The 14402-nt window shown below is 70.3% G+C and overlaps 1 protein-coding gene across 6 annotated transcripts in view; it reads right to left on the bottom strand.

Annotated features, from left to right (window-relative positions):
• Positions 1-14402, bottom strand: part of ADGRB1 (adhesion G protein-coupled receptor B1) — a 60328-nt gene that overhangs the window by 14162 nt on the left and 31764 nt on the right. For 4 of the 6 annotated variants that reach the window (XM_070392453.1, XM_070392455.1, XM_070392454.1 and 1 more), the window contains 2 exons: positions 7543-7684; positions 1808-1911 (listed from right to left, as the gene is read on the bottom strand). In XM_070392453.1, the coding sequence (XP_070248554.1) occupies positions 1808-1911; positions 7543-7684 (246 nt within the window). Of the gene's footprint in view, positions 1-1807; positions 1912-7294; positions 7346-7542; positions 7685-7756; positions 7818-14402 lie in introns of those variants that run through there. The other 2 variants (XM_070392458.1, XM_070392457.1) reach the window with 2 other exon arrangements.

The raw sequence follows: 14402 nt of genomic DNA, 5'->3' as shown, positions 1-14402 counted from the left end.
CACCATCACCACCACCACCACCACCACCACCACCATCATCACCATCACCACCACCATCACCACCACCACCATCACCACCATCACCACCAGCATCATAACTGCCATCACCGCCACCGCCACCATCACCACCACCACCACCACCACCGCCACCACCACCACCACCACCACCACCATCGCCATCACCAACATCACCACCATCACCACCACCACCACCACCACCACCACCACCATCACCACCACCACCACCACTACCATCACCATCACCACCACCACCACCATCACCGCCACCACCACCACCACCACTACCATCACCACCACCACCATCATCACCACTACCATCACCATCACCACCACCATCACCGCCACCACCACCACTACCATCACCATCACCATCACCACCACCACCACCATCACCACTACCATCACTGCCACCACCACCATCATCACCGCCGCCACCACCATCACCACCACCACCACCACCACCATCACCACCACCACCACAACCACCACCACCATCACCACTACCATCACCATCACCACCATCACCACGTCCACTTCACCGCACACCAAGGTCCAGCACACCAGGTGCAGGGAGAGCCCTGGGAGCCACTGAGCACAGCTGCCCTGGGGCTGGGGGAGGCTCACCCTTACAGATGCTTCCCCTTATCTCGCAGGGTCCCCCTGGCGCTCCTCCCTCAGACACGCTCACTCGGTCTCACTGCCTGCCTGCTCCCAGCAGCACCCAGGCCCCGAGCCCCGCCCCCATCTCACCCTCACTGTGAGGTAAGAAGGTGGGGGGCTGAGTGGGAGCAGAGCCCACACCCACCGTGGCTGTGTAACCCCAGCAAGCAACCCGGCCGGCCTCTGCCTCGGTCTCCCCTCTGAGGGGCTGGGGTCAGAGCACCTGCTGCTCAGGGCTGCGGGAGCAGCGACACAGTCAGGCACCGTCACTTCTGGCCCGTTTCCCGGTGCGGCACCCCCGCGGCCTGTGGCAGCTGGGATCCCGCCGGGGCGAGCGGAGGGCACAGGGCAGAGCTCAGGGGCGTGAGGTGCCTGGTGTGTCATGTGACCTCGGAGGTCATGGCCCTCTCTTGGAGGGACAGCGGGCGGGCCTCCTGGGGCTCAGGGGAGGACTGGGCTCAGGACACAGCCTGTCCACAGGGGACCAGGGCCAGGGGAGGGGCCCTGGGTGCTGACCCTCCTGGTGCCTCCGCCTCCGACAGGGCAGCACAGGCCGCCCTCCCACTGGCCACATCGACCGCTCCCTGCTGGCCTCGGGGCGCGATGTCAGCTCCATCAGCGGCTGGCACTGCGCTGCCCGTGGAGCCGGGCCGGGTGGGGGCTGCGGGCAGGCAGGTGACCTTGACTTCAGGCTCCACCCCAAGCTCTGCTCCATGGGGCGCACAGCGCCCGGCTCCCGCTGGCACTCACACACCCTCACGCACATCCGTGGCGCCTGCGCCTGGCTCGGACCCGCACCTGCACACACGGTGACCCCACACCGCCCGCACCCAGGGCCCAGCCCACAGACGGCACCAGGGCCTGGGGGAGGGGCTGAGGGAGGGCCCCAGCCTGCGACCCCCACGCTCTGGGAAGGCCATGGTCTTGCACGTCCAAGTGGCAGGACAGCCAGCCAGGCCAGGGGGCTGAGGGGCCCCGGAGGTTAAGGGCACCCGCCAGGGGCCAGCGTGAGGCAGGAGCCGGAAGGCACTTGAGTTGAAGGAGTGAGTTGTGACCCCGGCTGCCCCTCCACGGCCCTCACCCCCTCTGCCCCCCCCGCCCCTCCTCCACCCGGCGGGGACACCACCTCCACACGGAGACGTAGATGATGATCAGCATGAGCAGAGTCAGGGAGGACACGCCGCAGCCCACGATGAGCGTCACCGACGGCACCACCACCTTCTCCATGTTCTGGGGGTTTGGGGAGAGAAGAGAGTGAGGGGGCGCTGGGCAGCGTGCAGGGGGGCCCGGCAGGACCTCTGGCCTCTGCCCCCTCGGCCGCCCCCTCGAGCTCTCCTCCGAGCAGCAGCCAGAGGACTTCATAAAAGCCCACCGGAGGCCCCTCCTGTGCCCGCCCCCCGCCCCGCCCGGGTCCCAGGCGATGTGGGAAAACCTGCCCCTGGCTCTGCGAGGCCCCGGGCCAGGCCTGCCTCCTCCTTCCCACCCGGCCCTCGCGTGGGCACCGTGTGCTCTCCCCGTGTGACTGCACGACCCGCAGGCCACGCCGTCCGCAGCGCCCAGGGCCCGCGTGTGCTATCGCGGGAGATCGAGGCCCGAGGGGACCGGAACCCAGAGCCGGGCACTGAGGTTGGCTCTGCGGCCCCTCCCGGCTGCTGGCTCCGGCTCTGGGGAAGCTGGTGGGCACCGCAGGGCCGGAAGTGGGGGGCTTCTAAGAGTCCCCACCCCGGAGCCGACACCTTTCTGCCCTGGGGACATGGCCTGGGGCGCAGCTCCAGCACATACATCTGTTTGCTGGTCGCTGGCTACCAGGGAAGGGGCTCAGGACCACGGCCAGCACCCCTGCTCGGGCTCTCAGGTCCGGAACTTTCTCTGAGCCCCACCCTCTGAGGCTCCATTGCCGGTCCGAGCTGCCACCTCCCTGGGCAGGGAGAGGATGCCGAGGGCGGGCAGGGCTCCCAAGGCACTCAGGTCAGCTGTCCCGCCCCCCCCCCCCCCGGCCCTCGATGCCCCTGGCCTCTGACCCTCCCTGGGGTCTGGCTGCCTGGCTGCCTGCCGGCCTCTCGGCTGCTCCCCCCTTGTTGGGGACCTCAGGACTGGCCACCCTGATGGGCGTAGCTGTGACGACCAAGCTCCCGCCAGTGTGGAGGGGGGACCGAGCCCCCGCTGGGAGCTCCCCTTCTCCCCATCCTTTCCCAGGTCAAGGTGAGGTGTGAGGTGCCCATCGGGGGCTGCAGACCCACACGCCCAGCACACACACCATGACATGCTGACCGGCCCGGGCCTTGTGCGATCCGGGCACTCTGCTCCCTCTGTCCTCGGGGGAACCCCTGCGGGCAGCGCTGCCTGCCCAGCCGGGACGCCTCCTCCAAGCAGGCCCCCGAGTACCCCAGGGGAGCACAGAGCCTCGCCACCTCGGCCACCCCAAACCGCACGCACTCCGGGCCACCGTCCCCGACAGAGCTCAGACCCACAGTGGGGCCCCATTACCCCATAATTTACCCACGGACACCCCGAGGCCCACGTCTGGGAGGCCAGCGGGATGGGGACTGTAGGGGGCACGGTGACCCAGCCAACGTTTCTAGGGCACCGAGCTGGCCCTCGGCCCGCACACGGGTCACGGGTGGCCCAGCAAGTGGCATGCGCCTGCACGTGGCTGGCTCCCGCTCCAACCCACGCGGCCATCTGCGGCCACCTGTCCTCGCCAGGCCTGGCGGCCACGCCCCAGCAGCCCGCCCACCTGCCGCCGCCCCCTCCCCGCCTGGCTCACTCGCCTTTCCGGACAGCCCTGCCCCGAGGTCCCCGCTGAGGGCCCAGGGGACAGCGGGTGGGCAGGGCCTCAGGAGGCCCCGGCCTCGGGAGAGCTGCGCTGGAGACGGCGAGCAGGGCACGCGGTGCCGCCACAGGCCTCTGCGTGCTGGGCCCTCCGCCCAGCGCTCTCCCCTGGCCTTACCGCCGGCTGCTCAGCTGAGCTGCCACCCGCCTCCCAGGTGACTGAGCACCTCGCACTGAGCCTCCAGGGTCCCCACAGCCCAGGACCCCGTGGCTGTTCGGGTGTCAGTTCTGCCCCACGAACGCCCACTCTGTTCCCCAAACGCTTGCACCTCCTGCTCTGGCTTCCTTCCGACAGCAGGTGTGACCGTCCCCCGCCTGTCCCTGCTCCAGCACCACCCACCGCCCGCAGCTACCCGCTCAGACAAGCCCTGGCCACACACAGGCTGAGCCCTGAGCCCTGAGCATGGTCACAGGCTGAGCCCCGATCCTGGTCACACTCTGAGCCCCGACCCTGGTCACACTCTGAGCCCTGACCCTGGTCACATTCTGAGCTCTGACCCTGGTCACAGGCTGAGCCCTGACCCTGGCCACAGGCTGAGCCCTGACCCTGGTCACACTCTGAGCCCTGACCCTGGTCACATTCTGAGCCCTGACCCTGGCCACATGCTGAGCTCTGACCCTGGTCACACTCTGAGCCCTGACACTGGTCACAGGCTGAGCCCTGATCCTGGTCACACTCTGAGCCCTGACCCTGGTCACACCCTGAGCCCTGATCCTGGTCACACTCTGAGCCCTGATCCTGGTCACACTCTGAGCCCTGATCCTGGTCACACTCTGAGCCCTGACACTGGTCACACTCTGGGCCCTGACCCTGGTCACACCCTGAGCCCTGATCCTGGTCACACTCTGAGCCCTGATCCTGGTCACACTCTGAGCCCTGACCCTGGTCACACCCTGAGCCCTGATCCTGGTCACACTCTGAGCCCTGACCCTGGTCACACTGTGCCCGAGCCCGTGGGGACTGGTAACACGGTGTCAGGCCCAGAAGCACCACCAGCACCAGCTGTGCTCACAGACTATTACCTTGTTCACCCCCCTCCGCGGCTGGAGGAGGTGCACCGGCCCCCTCACCGCTGTGACTCAGCGCAGCTGGCAGCGACCCAGCTGGGACCTGACACCCTGGCTCCTCCGTCCTGTCTCCGTCCCTCCAGGCCGGCCCCGCCGGAGATCTCGGCCCTCGCTGGCTCCCGGGCGCACACACACCGGCTCCCCGTCAGCTCTGGGCCCGGCCTGGGACTGCAGACCCCAGCCCACCACATGCCAGGTGCCTGCAGCCTCTGCCGCTCAGACCTGACTCCCACCCCAACCCACGGCGGAGGCCAGCAGCACCCACCCCTCCGCGCACCCGGCCCTGCTCCCCTCTGCCACCAGCCCCCTGCTGTGGGCTGCTCTGCCCTCACTCCTGCTGGGGTCCCCCCAGGACCCCAATCCCACCCCATCCTCTCTCATCTCCCAGACACCCAGCTTCCCGCTGCCGGGGTGCAGGTCCAGCTCCTCTGGACCCCAGCCAGCCCCCTGCACCCCCGCCCTGTCCTGCCTCCGACCCCACCCGTCTCCCACTTGCTTCTCGCCTTTCTCACCCTCCTGGGCGACCACCCCTCCTCCCCACTCCGCTCGGCTGGTGAACTCCTGCTCACCCCTCAGGGCCCCACTTCCAACCTCCTCCTCACCCCATCTCTCAAACTGCCCCCAAGAGGGACGGCTGATCTGGGAGCACAGCACCCCCCCGTCCCCCGGGGCTGCCCCAGGCCCGTGTGAACCGGTCAGTCTCCTCGTCAGAGCTCGCGTCCCCGACAGCAGGACTGGGGTCTGGCCCGGCCGCAGGCACTCAGAGGGGGTCCGCTCGGTGCGGTGGGTGCACGGCAGCGCCTCCCCTGGCTCCTGGCCCCTCCCCCGGCATCTCTGGGTCACCGCTCACTGAGCGAGAGCTGGAGCACTAGAGGGAGGCGGAGAGACAGGGCCCCCTCGGTGCTTCCGGCACGCTCGCTCCCAGCTCACCCCATGCCCTCGAGGCTCACAGACACAGGCAGGGCCAGGAGCCCATCTGACAGAGGAGGACACAGAGGCTGAGCCGGCAGCTCGCTCCCCGTGCCATGGCCAGTGGGTGGCTCTGTGGCTGCCGGGAGCTCCTGCGCCCTCGGCCTCAGCTGTTTCCTCTGGAATTTGGGGACGGGGTGCCTGGCCCATCGGCTGTGTCCCCCCTAGTGTACGCCAACATGGGGGTGAGGCTGACACCCCCCCAGGGGGCTCCCCCAGCAGGCCCTGCACCGCTGGCCCTCTCCTGCGCGGTGGGGCCTTGGGAGCCTGCAGACACCAGGCACAGGTTGGCTTTTCCCAGAAAGGCCCCCCAGGCGTCAGCCCCCTCACCGCGCACAACCACCCACGCCCGTGCGCACCCTCACGGAGCCCTACTCCACGCCAGGCCGCCGAGCTCAGCGCCCGCCTGGGAAGGGCCCCACTGCAGGGGCTCCCACCGGCCGCCACCCTCAGTGGCCAGGACCACCTCCCTCTACAGGGGGAAACTGAGGCTGAGAGGGACTGAGGCCCGGCCAGGGTCCCCGTGTGCAAGGGAACAGCCTGTGCTTCAAGATTCGACCAACAGTGACCTCTGGGCCGGCGCTGGGCTGGGGGAGGGGACACAGGGCTGCATCCCACTGCAGAGGCCCCTGCCCTGGGCCTTCCTCACACCTGGGACGGGGCTGGGCCCTGCCCTGCTGGCTCTGGCCCCTTAGGGGACTCAGGAAGCCCGGCCCCATTGGTTGCTCCCTGTGCTGCTGGCATCGATGACCATGTATCCAGAAAGCCACCTCCTCCAGGAAGCCCCCCAGGATGGCTCTTACTGCTGCCTCCACTGCCCTGCCCCCAGAAGAACCAGAAAGACCAGCAGGGACAGCCTCTTAGGAGCGGCCTGATGGGGCGGGCGCCCCTGGATCAGGGCCAAGACCACAGACCTCCGTCCATCAGACTCGCCGAGACCCTGGGCGAGGAGCCCTTCCCAGACCTCGGTGTCCCTGCCTATCCACAGGGGTTCGTGGCAGTGACCTCCAAGGTCCCGCCCAGCGCTGACCCCGTGGAGGGCCCTTCGCCTTCCCCACCGTGTCCCACAGGGAGGGGTGGGTGGACATTCCCAGGGAGGCCAGAGCCGCCTTTCCCACGGAACCAGGGTCCACGCGGGAGAGCTGCTCCACCCAGCGATGAGGCCCAGAACCCAGGAAAGCCTCCCCCCCCCCCCCCCCCCCCCCAGTCTGTTCATGTCTGCCGCCCGCACCAGCCTGGGCCAGGGGCGCAGTGAGCCAGGCCCCGAGCTGGGCTGGGCCTTCCTGGGACCATGAGCGCAGCTTGGGCCGCCCAGGGCCCTGCAGCCCCGGTGGCTGGGCTCCGCACCCAGGGCCCCAGCCAGCAAGCGGGCCCCAGCTGCCGTCACCATAGAAACTGGCAGCCCCCACAAGAATCCCAGAACAAGAAAGAGGCCCCGGGACGAGGGGCCTCCTGGGGCGGCTGTGGGCCCGGCCAGCGCAGCACCCAGGCTCCAGCACCCCCACCCGGACGGCCGCCTCCACAGACCGGGGTCCCGCTGGGGTGCGCGGGGGAAGGGCTCAGAAAAGGCGCAGGCCCCCCAGCTCCCCGGAGAGGTGGGGACCCCAAGGGAAGGGGTCTGCACAGCCCCGCCCGGCCCAGCCCTGCCCTCCCCCCGCCCGGACAGCTGGGGCCCAGCCTGGCTCCTTCGGGGACTGATCCCCCCCCCCCCAGGTGCCAGGACCCACGGGGAGGGGGGACTCACCCCGCAGTCACTCCTGGGACCCCAGCCCCGCTGCGCCCGCCCGGCGGTGCCCGACCCCACACCGAACCTCCTCCGCCCCCACGCACCCTCCCCAGGGGCGGCCCGGCCCCCGCAGCCAGGCCGGGGGGCTGCCGGCGCCCCGACCCCTCCCCGCCGTCGCCGGCCCCGCCCCCGCGCGCCCGGCCGAGGCGCCGTCCAGCCCGGCCCCGCGCCCCCGCGCCCCGCGCCCCGCCCGCCCGGGGTCTCACCGCGTCGGCGCTCAGCTGCGCTAAGATGGCGAAGGTGGAGAGCCGGTCACACAGGCAGCGCGTCCGGAGGGCGTCGAGGGGCACCGTGCGGCAGCCGCGCCACGACCAGGGCCCGAGCTGCGGGGGGGCGGGGGAGGCGGATCTGGGGGAGACAGGGCAGCGTGAGCGGCGCCGCGCCCGGGCCCCCCGCCCCCCGCCCGGCCCCGCCGCGCACCTGCCCCGGCGCCCCCGGCGCCCCCGGCCCGGCGCCCGCCCCGCCGGCCCCCGGAGCCCCGCGCCCCATGGCCGCCGCCGCCGCCGCGGAGCCACGGGAGAGCGACTCTCGGGAGCGCGGGCCGAGCCGACAGCGCCCCGCCCGCCCGGCGCGCCGCCCGGAGCCGGAGCCGGAGCCGGAGCCGAGGGGGCGGCCAGCGAGGCGGGGGCGGGGGTGCGGGGCGCCCGTGGGCGGGGTGGGCGCCGGGCCCTGGCGTGGGGAGGGGCCACTCCTGCCCCCCTGCCCGGGGCGCTCGCTCTCGTGACCTTGGGACCGTCCCCTCCCCCCCCCCCCGCCCCCCCCCCCCCCAGGCCTGGGCGCCCCTGGTGCCTCTTGTGGGCGGCCCGGGGCACAGTCTTCCCGCCCAGAGGCGAGCGGACAGCACGCGCCCGGGTCTGGCCAGACCCCCCCCCCTCCCCGCTGTCGCAGGCCGGGATGGCTGTCCCCACGGACTCTGCTCTTAGGGTCTCAGCGCGCCCTGACCTGCGGGGCACACCCTCCCCAGAGAGCCGAGCCCCCAGCTCCAGGCCGTCCGCAGGGGCAGGGGCTGGGGAGAGTCCAGGCCGAGGCTGGGCCTGGCCTGCGGAGGTGCCCATGGGGGGGCCGCCCCAGGGCTCGTGCCGGCGGCTGTGGGGGCTCCAAGCTGCCCAGAGAGACACTGAAACGCGGCCATCAGGACCCAGGGCGCGGGGAGGGGCTGGGGCTCAGCCGCCGTCTGCCCGGTGCCCCCAGAGGAGCCTGGCCCGCCCCTCGGCCCTGCCCTCTCCGCACAGTGACACCTGCTGCCACCTGGTTGGCAAGCCTCCCGCCTCCGGCTGCCACCTCTGGAACTTGCCTACCCCTCCCTCCCAGCTTCCGTCCCCCCATCTCTAAAGCGGGGAGCAGACAGATCCCCGAAGCTCGGCGCCAGCAGGGCTGGCTGTGCGGGGGGCGTCTTCACAGATGCTGGGGTGTGAGTGCCAGGGGCGGAGGGGCACGCGGGGTCAGGCCAGACACCCTCCCCTCTGCTCTCTCTCCATTCTCCCCCTGGGGAGGCCCTGCCCCATTTCACAGAGAAAGAAAACAGGCCTGAGAGGGCCAGACCCGCCCAAGGTGACAGCAGAGCAGAGCTGCCTCCAGGCCCAGGAGCTGCAGGGCTCTGTGACCCGGCAGCCTCCCCCCCCCCCCCCCCCACCTGTCCGCTCATCTCTGAGGTGCAGGGAGGAGGGGCGCCCCTCTCATGGGCACTGTTCTTGGGGTCCATAGGGCAGGGTGCGGGGCTGGAAGCTCTCCGTTCCAGGGGCCTCTGTCACAGAATGCAGAGCGGGCCCTGCCCGAGCCTGCCTTCCTCCTCTGGCCCGGCCCCTCTGCCCGAGCCTGCCTTCCTCCTCTGGCCCCGGCCGCTCTGCCCGAGCCTCCCAGCCCCGGCCACCTGCACCCCTGCTGGCCCCCGAGGCGCCCCGTGTGCGGCCACAGCCCGGCAGAGCCTGAGTGGCCAGCTGCCGGCCGGCCACCTGCGGGCTGCGGGGCCCAGCACAGAGGGAGCCACGGCAGAGCCTATGAAGGCCCCAGCAGACCCCTTCCCCCTCCCGCCCCCTTCCCTCCACCCCTCCCCCTTCCCTCCCTCCTCCCTCCTTCAGGGAAAGGGAAACCCCACTAAACATAGAGCCAGAAAGGAGACCTGGGCATGCAGGACAGAAAGGGCTGTGGGGTCCCGGGGAGCCTCCCAGTGACCCCCAGGCCCAGCCGGTCCCCGCACCCTTGGCCGAGGCTGGTCAGGGCCTCACCGGCTGCCTCTCCACCCCCAGGACCACAAGGGCTGACCCCTGACCCCACGCCGCCCTCTCCCTGCCTGACGGGTGGTGTCACCCAGGAGGCCCAGGAGACAGCAGAGCACAGCGTTCCGGAGGGAGTCCTCCCGCTGCCCGTTCCCGTCTGGGGACCGCACCGCCCTCTCCCGCCGCCCAGCCTACCGGCCGCACTGCCCTGTGACTCTTACAGGCTGTCCTCTGTGGCCAGCCAGTCCCGGGTTCAAATCCCGCTCTGCTCCCCGTGCCACCCAGCCCCTGACTCGGCCTCCGCCCTCCTCCAGGTGGGGGAGGAAGCACACCCCCCGCCTCCGCTGCCTGAGGGCCGCTGGGAGGGCGGGAGGGGACGCACCCCGAGGCCTGGGGTGCGGGGAGCAGGCTGGCGGGGACCAGCAGCCTGGCAGGTTCCCAGCCGGTGTTGGCGGGGCTGCGGGGCGCCAGGCAGACAGCTGCCCGCCACCTCCTGGGGGAACGCCAGGCGATGAGCTTCTCAGCCTCCGGGGCAGGGGAGTGAGGGGCGGCGCCCACTCTGCTGAGGGTCCTGCAGCCCCGGAGCCCATGGGGAGCCCATGGGGCCGCGCCAGGCCTGGCCGGGAGGGAGCAGCGCTGGCCCCTCAGGACGCTGCCGGGATGCAGGGCCTGCAGGACTGCTTGCTCGGCTCCCGACACAGGGACCCTGTCTGCACCCCTCCCACCTCGACCGTCACGGCTCCCTGTGCCTCATATCATTACTCTCCGAATAAAGACACCGAGGCCCAGAGAGGTGGCGCTCCTGCCCAAGGTCACACAGCAGGACCGCAGGAGGGCCAGCTCCCAGCTTCCTCTGACCACTGGGCTGAGGAACAGGTGTGAGAGGGGTGGCCCCGAGGCCCCCTCCCAGGCTGGGACAAGCACTCAGTCAGCGGAGGTTTCCTGGGGGTCACTGACCTGAGGGCCCCGCTTGCGGCCGAGGCACACCCTGACCAGGGGACTCCCAGCCCTCCAACAAGACCTGCAGGGCCGTCTCCTCCCACAGCACCGGGAAGTCCTTCCCCATGTCTGACCACACTCCTTCCTGCTGCAGAGACAGCTGAGACAGGCAGAGTCCCTCCACCTGCCCACGGCGACCACTCCCCACGGGGGAGACCGTTGCCACCTCTTGTCTGAGCGTCACAAACTGGGACTATCTGGGTCACGGAGCCAGCCCCCTCCCCCAGCTCAGGCTCGAGGAATCTGGGTCAGCGACACCTGCGCCTCCCTCGCTGGGTCCAGACAGAGCTGGGGCAGCAGCACCTCCAGGACCAGAAGGGCAGGGGCCTGCCTCCCCCATCAGACCAGCTGACCTGCTGGGCCTGGCTGGCTCCATCCGCGGCCATAGGCATGGCCAGCTCCTGGCTCCTGCAGCGAGGCCTGTCCCTGACCCTCAGCCTCCTCCTCTGCAGAGTCCCCCACCCCTGCCTGGTCCCCATGCCCCTGCCTGGCCCTCCCTCAGTGAGGCTCTGCTCCGGTCTGCTGGTCCTCCCTGGGCGGGCAGGACGGGCCCTGGCGCAGTCGAGGGACATCAGGACAGTAACCCAGGGGCCCACCTAGAGCCCCTGCCCCACCCGAGCCAGCCTTCCCTGCACTCAGATGCCTCCCGCCAGCCCAGGAAGCAGCTGCTATAATGGGGCAGGCTGTCAGGGTCCCCTGGGGTTTGATGGGCTAATTCACACTGGAGTGTGAGTGACTCATAGGTGTCCTCCCACACGGTAGAAGCTGGAGTGGGCACAGCAGCCGCAGGGAGAACAGGGAGTGGGCAGCTGTCTCCACAGGCGCAGGTGGGGGCCGCTGGGAGCCTCCATCGCCTCGGCCCGGCCTGCATGATCCTCAGGGGTCGCCTCCACTGCGGTCCCTATACCAACGTCCAGGCCCCCACCCCCCAATCCCTCCACTGCGCTCCCTACGCCAACGTCCGTGCCTGTGCCCCCCAATCCCTCCACTGTGCTCCCTACGCCAACGTCCGTGCCTGTGCCCCCCAATCCCTCCACTGCGCTCCCTACGCCAACGTCCGTGCCTGTGCCCCCCCAATCCCTCTGCTCCTCGGTGAGACCCCTGCCCCAGGCCCGCGCCCCCCAATCCCTCTGCTCCTCGGTGAGACCCTGCCCCAGGCCCGCGCCCCCCAATCCCTTCGCTCCTCGGTGAGACCCTGCCCCAGGCCGCGCCCCCCAATCCCTCCGCTCCTTGGTGAGACCCTGCCCCAGGCCCGGGCCCCCAGCAGTCGGCAGTGTCTGGGCCTGGCTCAGCGTCCCTGCATCCGCCACCAGGGCCCCCAGGGCTTCTCATGTCCCGCAATCCGAGATGCCAATCTCCTCGCTCCTGGCCCTTGGCGCCGCCACTCTGAGTCAGGGCCGCCAGCCTCAGGCCCGCCCCCCGCTGGAAATCGGGCCCTCCCCAGGGCCCCTCTCCTCTCTACCTCGGCCACCGGCTGGGCAGGGCCACAGAGGCCCGGGGAGTGCCAGGCAGAGGGGCTGCTGGAGAGGGAGGGGCCCTGGGCTGCCAATGGGCCTGGGAGGGCGGGAGTCCTGCTGACACCCCTCCACCTTCCGACTCCCCAGCCCAGAGGCTCAGACCAGGGACCCTGCCTGTGCCCTTTGCCATCGTCAGCAGTGCCATCGGCCATCGGGTTCCCACGAGGAGGGACCGGAAGTTCCCGAGAGCTGAGCCCACCACCAGCATCACCTTAACTGTCACCGCACCCCCCCCTCACAGCTGCCACTGAACCGACCACCAAGATCAAATCAGCACCATCACCACCAACACAGTCACTGCCACCGCCTTCACCGTCACCGTCACCGTCATCACCACCACCGCCGCCCTCACCGTCACCGTCACCACCGCCACCACCGCCATCACCACCACCACCCGCCTTCACCGTCACCGTCACCACCATCACCGCCACCACCGCCATCACCAGCGTCATCGCCGCCACCACGTTACCCGAGCGCCACAGCATCACTACCACCGTCGTAAGAGTGACACCCATCCTGCGACCGTCAGCACCATCAGCACCACCGCCACCATCACCGACATCACCACCCCGTCTATAGCACAGTCCTTAATGCCCCATCACCAACACCGTCCGTACCGCCATCACTGCCATTGCCACCGCATCGCCACCATCACTGCCACCACCACCACGCCAATGCCGCCATCACAGCATCGCCACCAGCACTGCCACGACCACCACGCCAATGCCGCCATCACAGCAACGCCACCAGCACTGCCACCACCACCAACTATCACATCATCAACAGCAACCCTGCCATTGCACCCACATTATCACCACCATCGCTGCCAACAGCACCACCGCCAATGCTATCGCCCTTGCCACCCCCCCCATCAGCACAATCACCCCCGCCGCCGTCCCCGCCCTCCCTGTCCCTGTGCTCCCCGGCACCACCTCCCCCCATCGGCAGCGTCCCCGGACCGCCATCACCTCCTCAGAACCAGCACCGTGGCTGTGCTGGCCCATCACCAACATCCAGCGAGCACTGACCCGGGCCCCGCCACGCCCGGCACACCAGGCAGAGCCCGCCTCGCAGGGCTCACCACCAGCCCCGCGACCACGATGGATGGAGCCCAGGCCGCCACCTCCGCCTCGTCCGGCACAGCCCTGGGCCACCAGCCCACCCGCCAGGCACTTCCCGTTCACTCGGCGCCCAAATGCCCAGCCGCCTCAGGTGACCTCCAGGTCACTGTGCCACCCCTCCGCCCGGGTGCCTCGCACCAAGGCCAAGAACGGGGACTGGACCCCCAGTCACTGCTCCCTGCCAACTGGGGAGGCCCTCCTGTGTCAAGGCCCCCGCCCCCCTCTCCCCGGCCGAGTCGGCGCCTGCAGAGCTCAGACACCTCCTCTCTCTCCTCCTGGCACCACGGGCAAGGGCGCAACCGCTGGGGCAGGAAGCAGAGACACAGGGGTCTGAGCTGAGAAGTGCACGGGGGTGGGGGCAGGAGAATGGGCAGGAGGCCCCCCAGCAGGTGAGGCCCCCCGAGATGACGAGGGCAGAGGGCCCGGCGGGCTGAGGGCACAGGCCTGGCAGAGCCCAGTGGCCCGAGGCCCAGCCGGGACCTGTCTGTCCCTCCAGGTCCCTCCTCGCAGGAGAAGGCAGGCCCCCAGCAGGCATCTGCCGCCCGGCTGCCCCCCAGGACAAAATGGGGGCACAGACGGGCAGAGGCTCCGGTGGGGGGTGGCCTTGCCCAGGGCAGCATCCCCCCGGCCTCCTCCGGTGGGGAGCAGAGCGCACCCCATGCTCACTGGGGGGCCTCTGTGAGGGCCGCCGGCCCGGCCCTGCCCACCAGGAACAGGCTGGCGTGGGAGAACTCGGCTGGGAACGGGCCACCGACAGCGACTCGGGGGGCTGCCAAGTCTCCCTTTCCGCTCGCTCCCTGCTTGGCGGGCCCCTCGCTGCTCCTCTCCACGGAAACCGAGGATGGGGCACGGCTCTTAAAGGGACCGGGACGTGCCCTGGGCAGGGGCCCCCTGTGGGAGGCAGTGCTGGGGCCCGCGGCTGGGAGAGAGCACAGACCACCCATCCTCCACACGCCACCCATCTCCTCACTGACCCATCCCCCATCCTCCACCCATCCCCCACCCATCCTCCATCCCCCATTCCCTACCCATCCTCCATCCTCCATCCCCCACCCTCCATCCTCCACCCATCCCCCACCCATCCCCCACCCATCCTCCATCCTCCACCCATACTCCACCCTCCACCCTCCATCCCCCATTCCCTACCCATCCTCCATCCTCCATCCTCCACACAGCCACCCATCTCCTCACTGACCCATCCCCCCACCCTCCA

The sequence above is a fragment of the Myotis yumanensis genome, unplaced genomic scaffold, assembly GCF_028538775.1.
Source record: "Myotis yumanensis isolate MYYU_CA2020_CCGP unplaced genomic scaffold, mMyoYum1.0.hap1 SCAF_15, whole genome shotgun sequence".
In the NCBI taxonomy this organism is placed as follows: domain Eukaryota; kingdom Metazoa; phylum Chordata; class Mammalia; order Chiroptera; family Vespertilionidae; genus Myotis; species Myotis yumanensis.
This window is presented reverse-complemented; position numbering and strand designations above follow the sequence as displayed.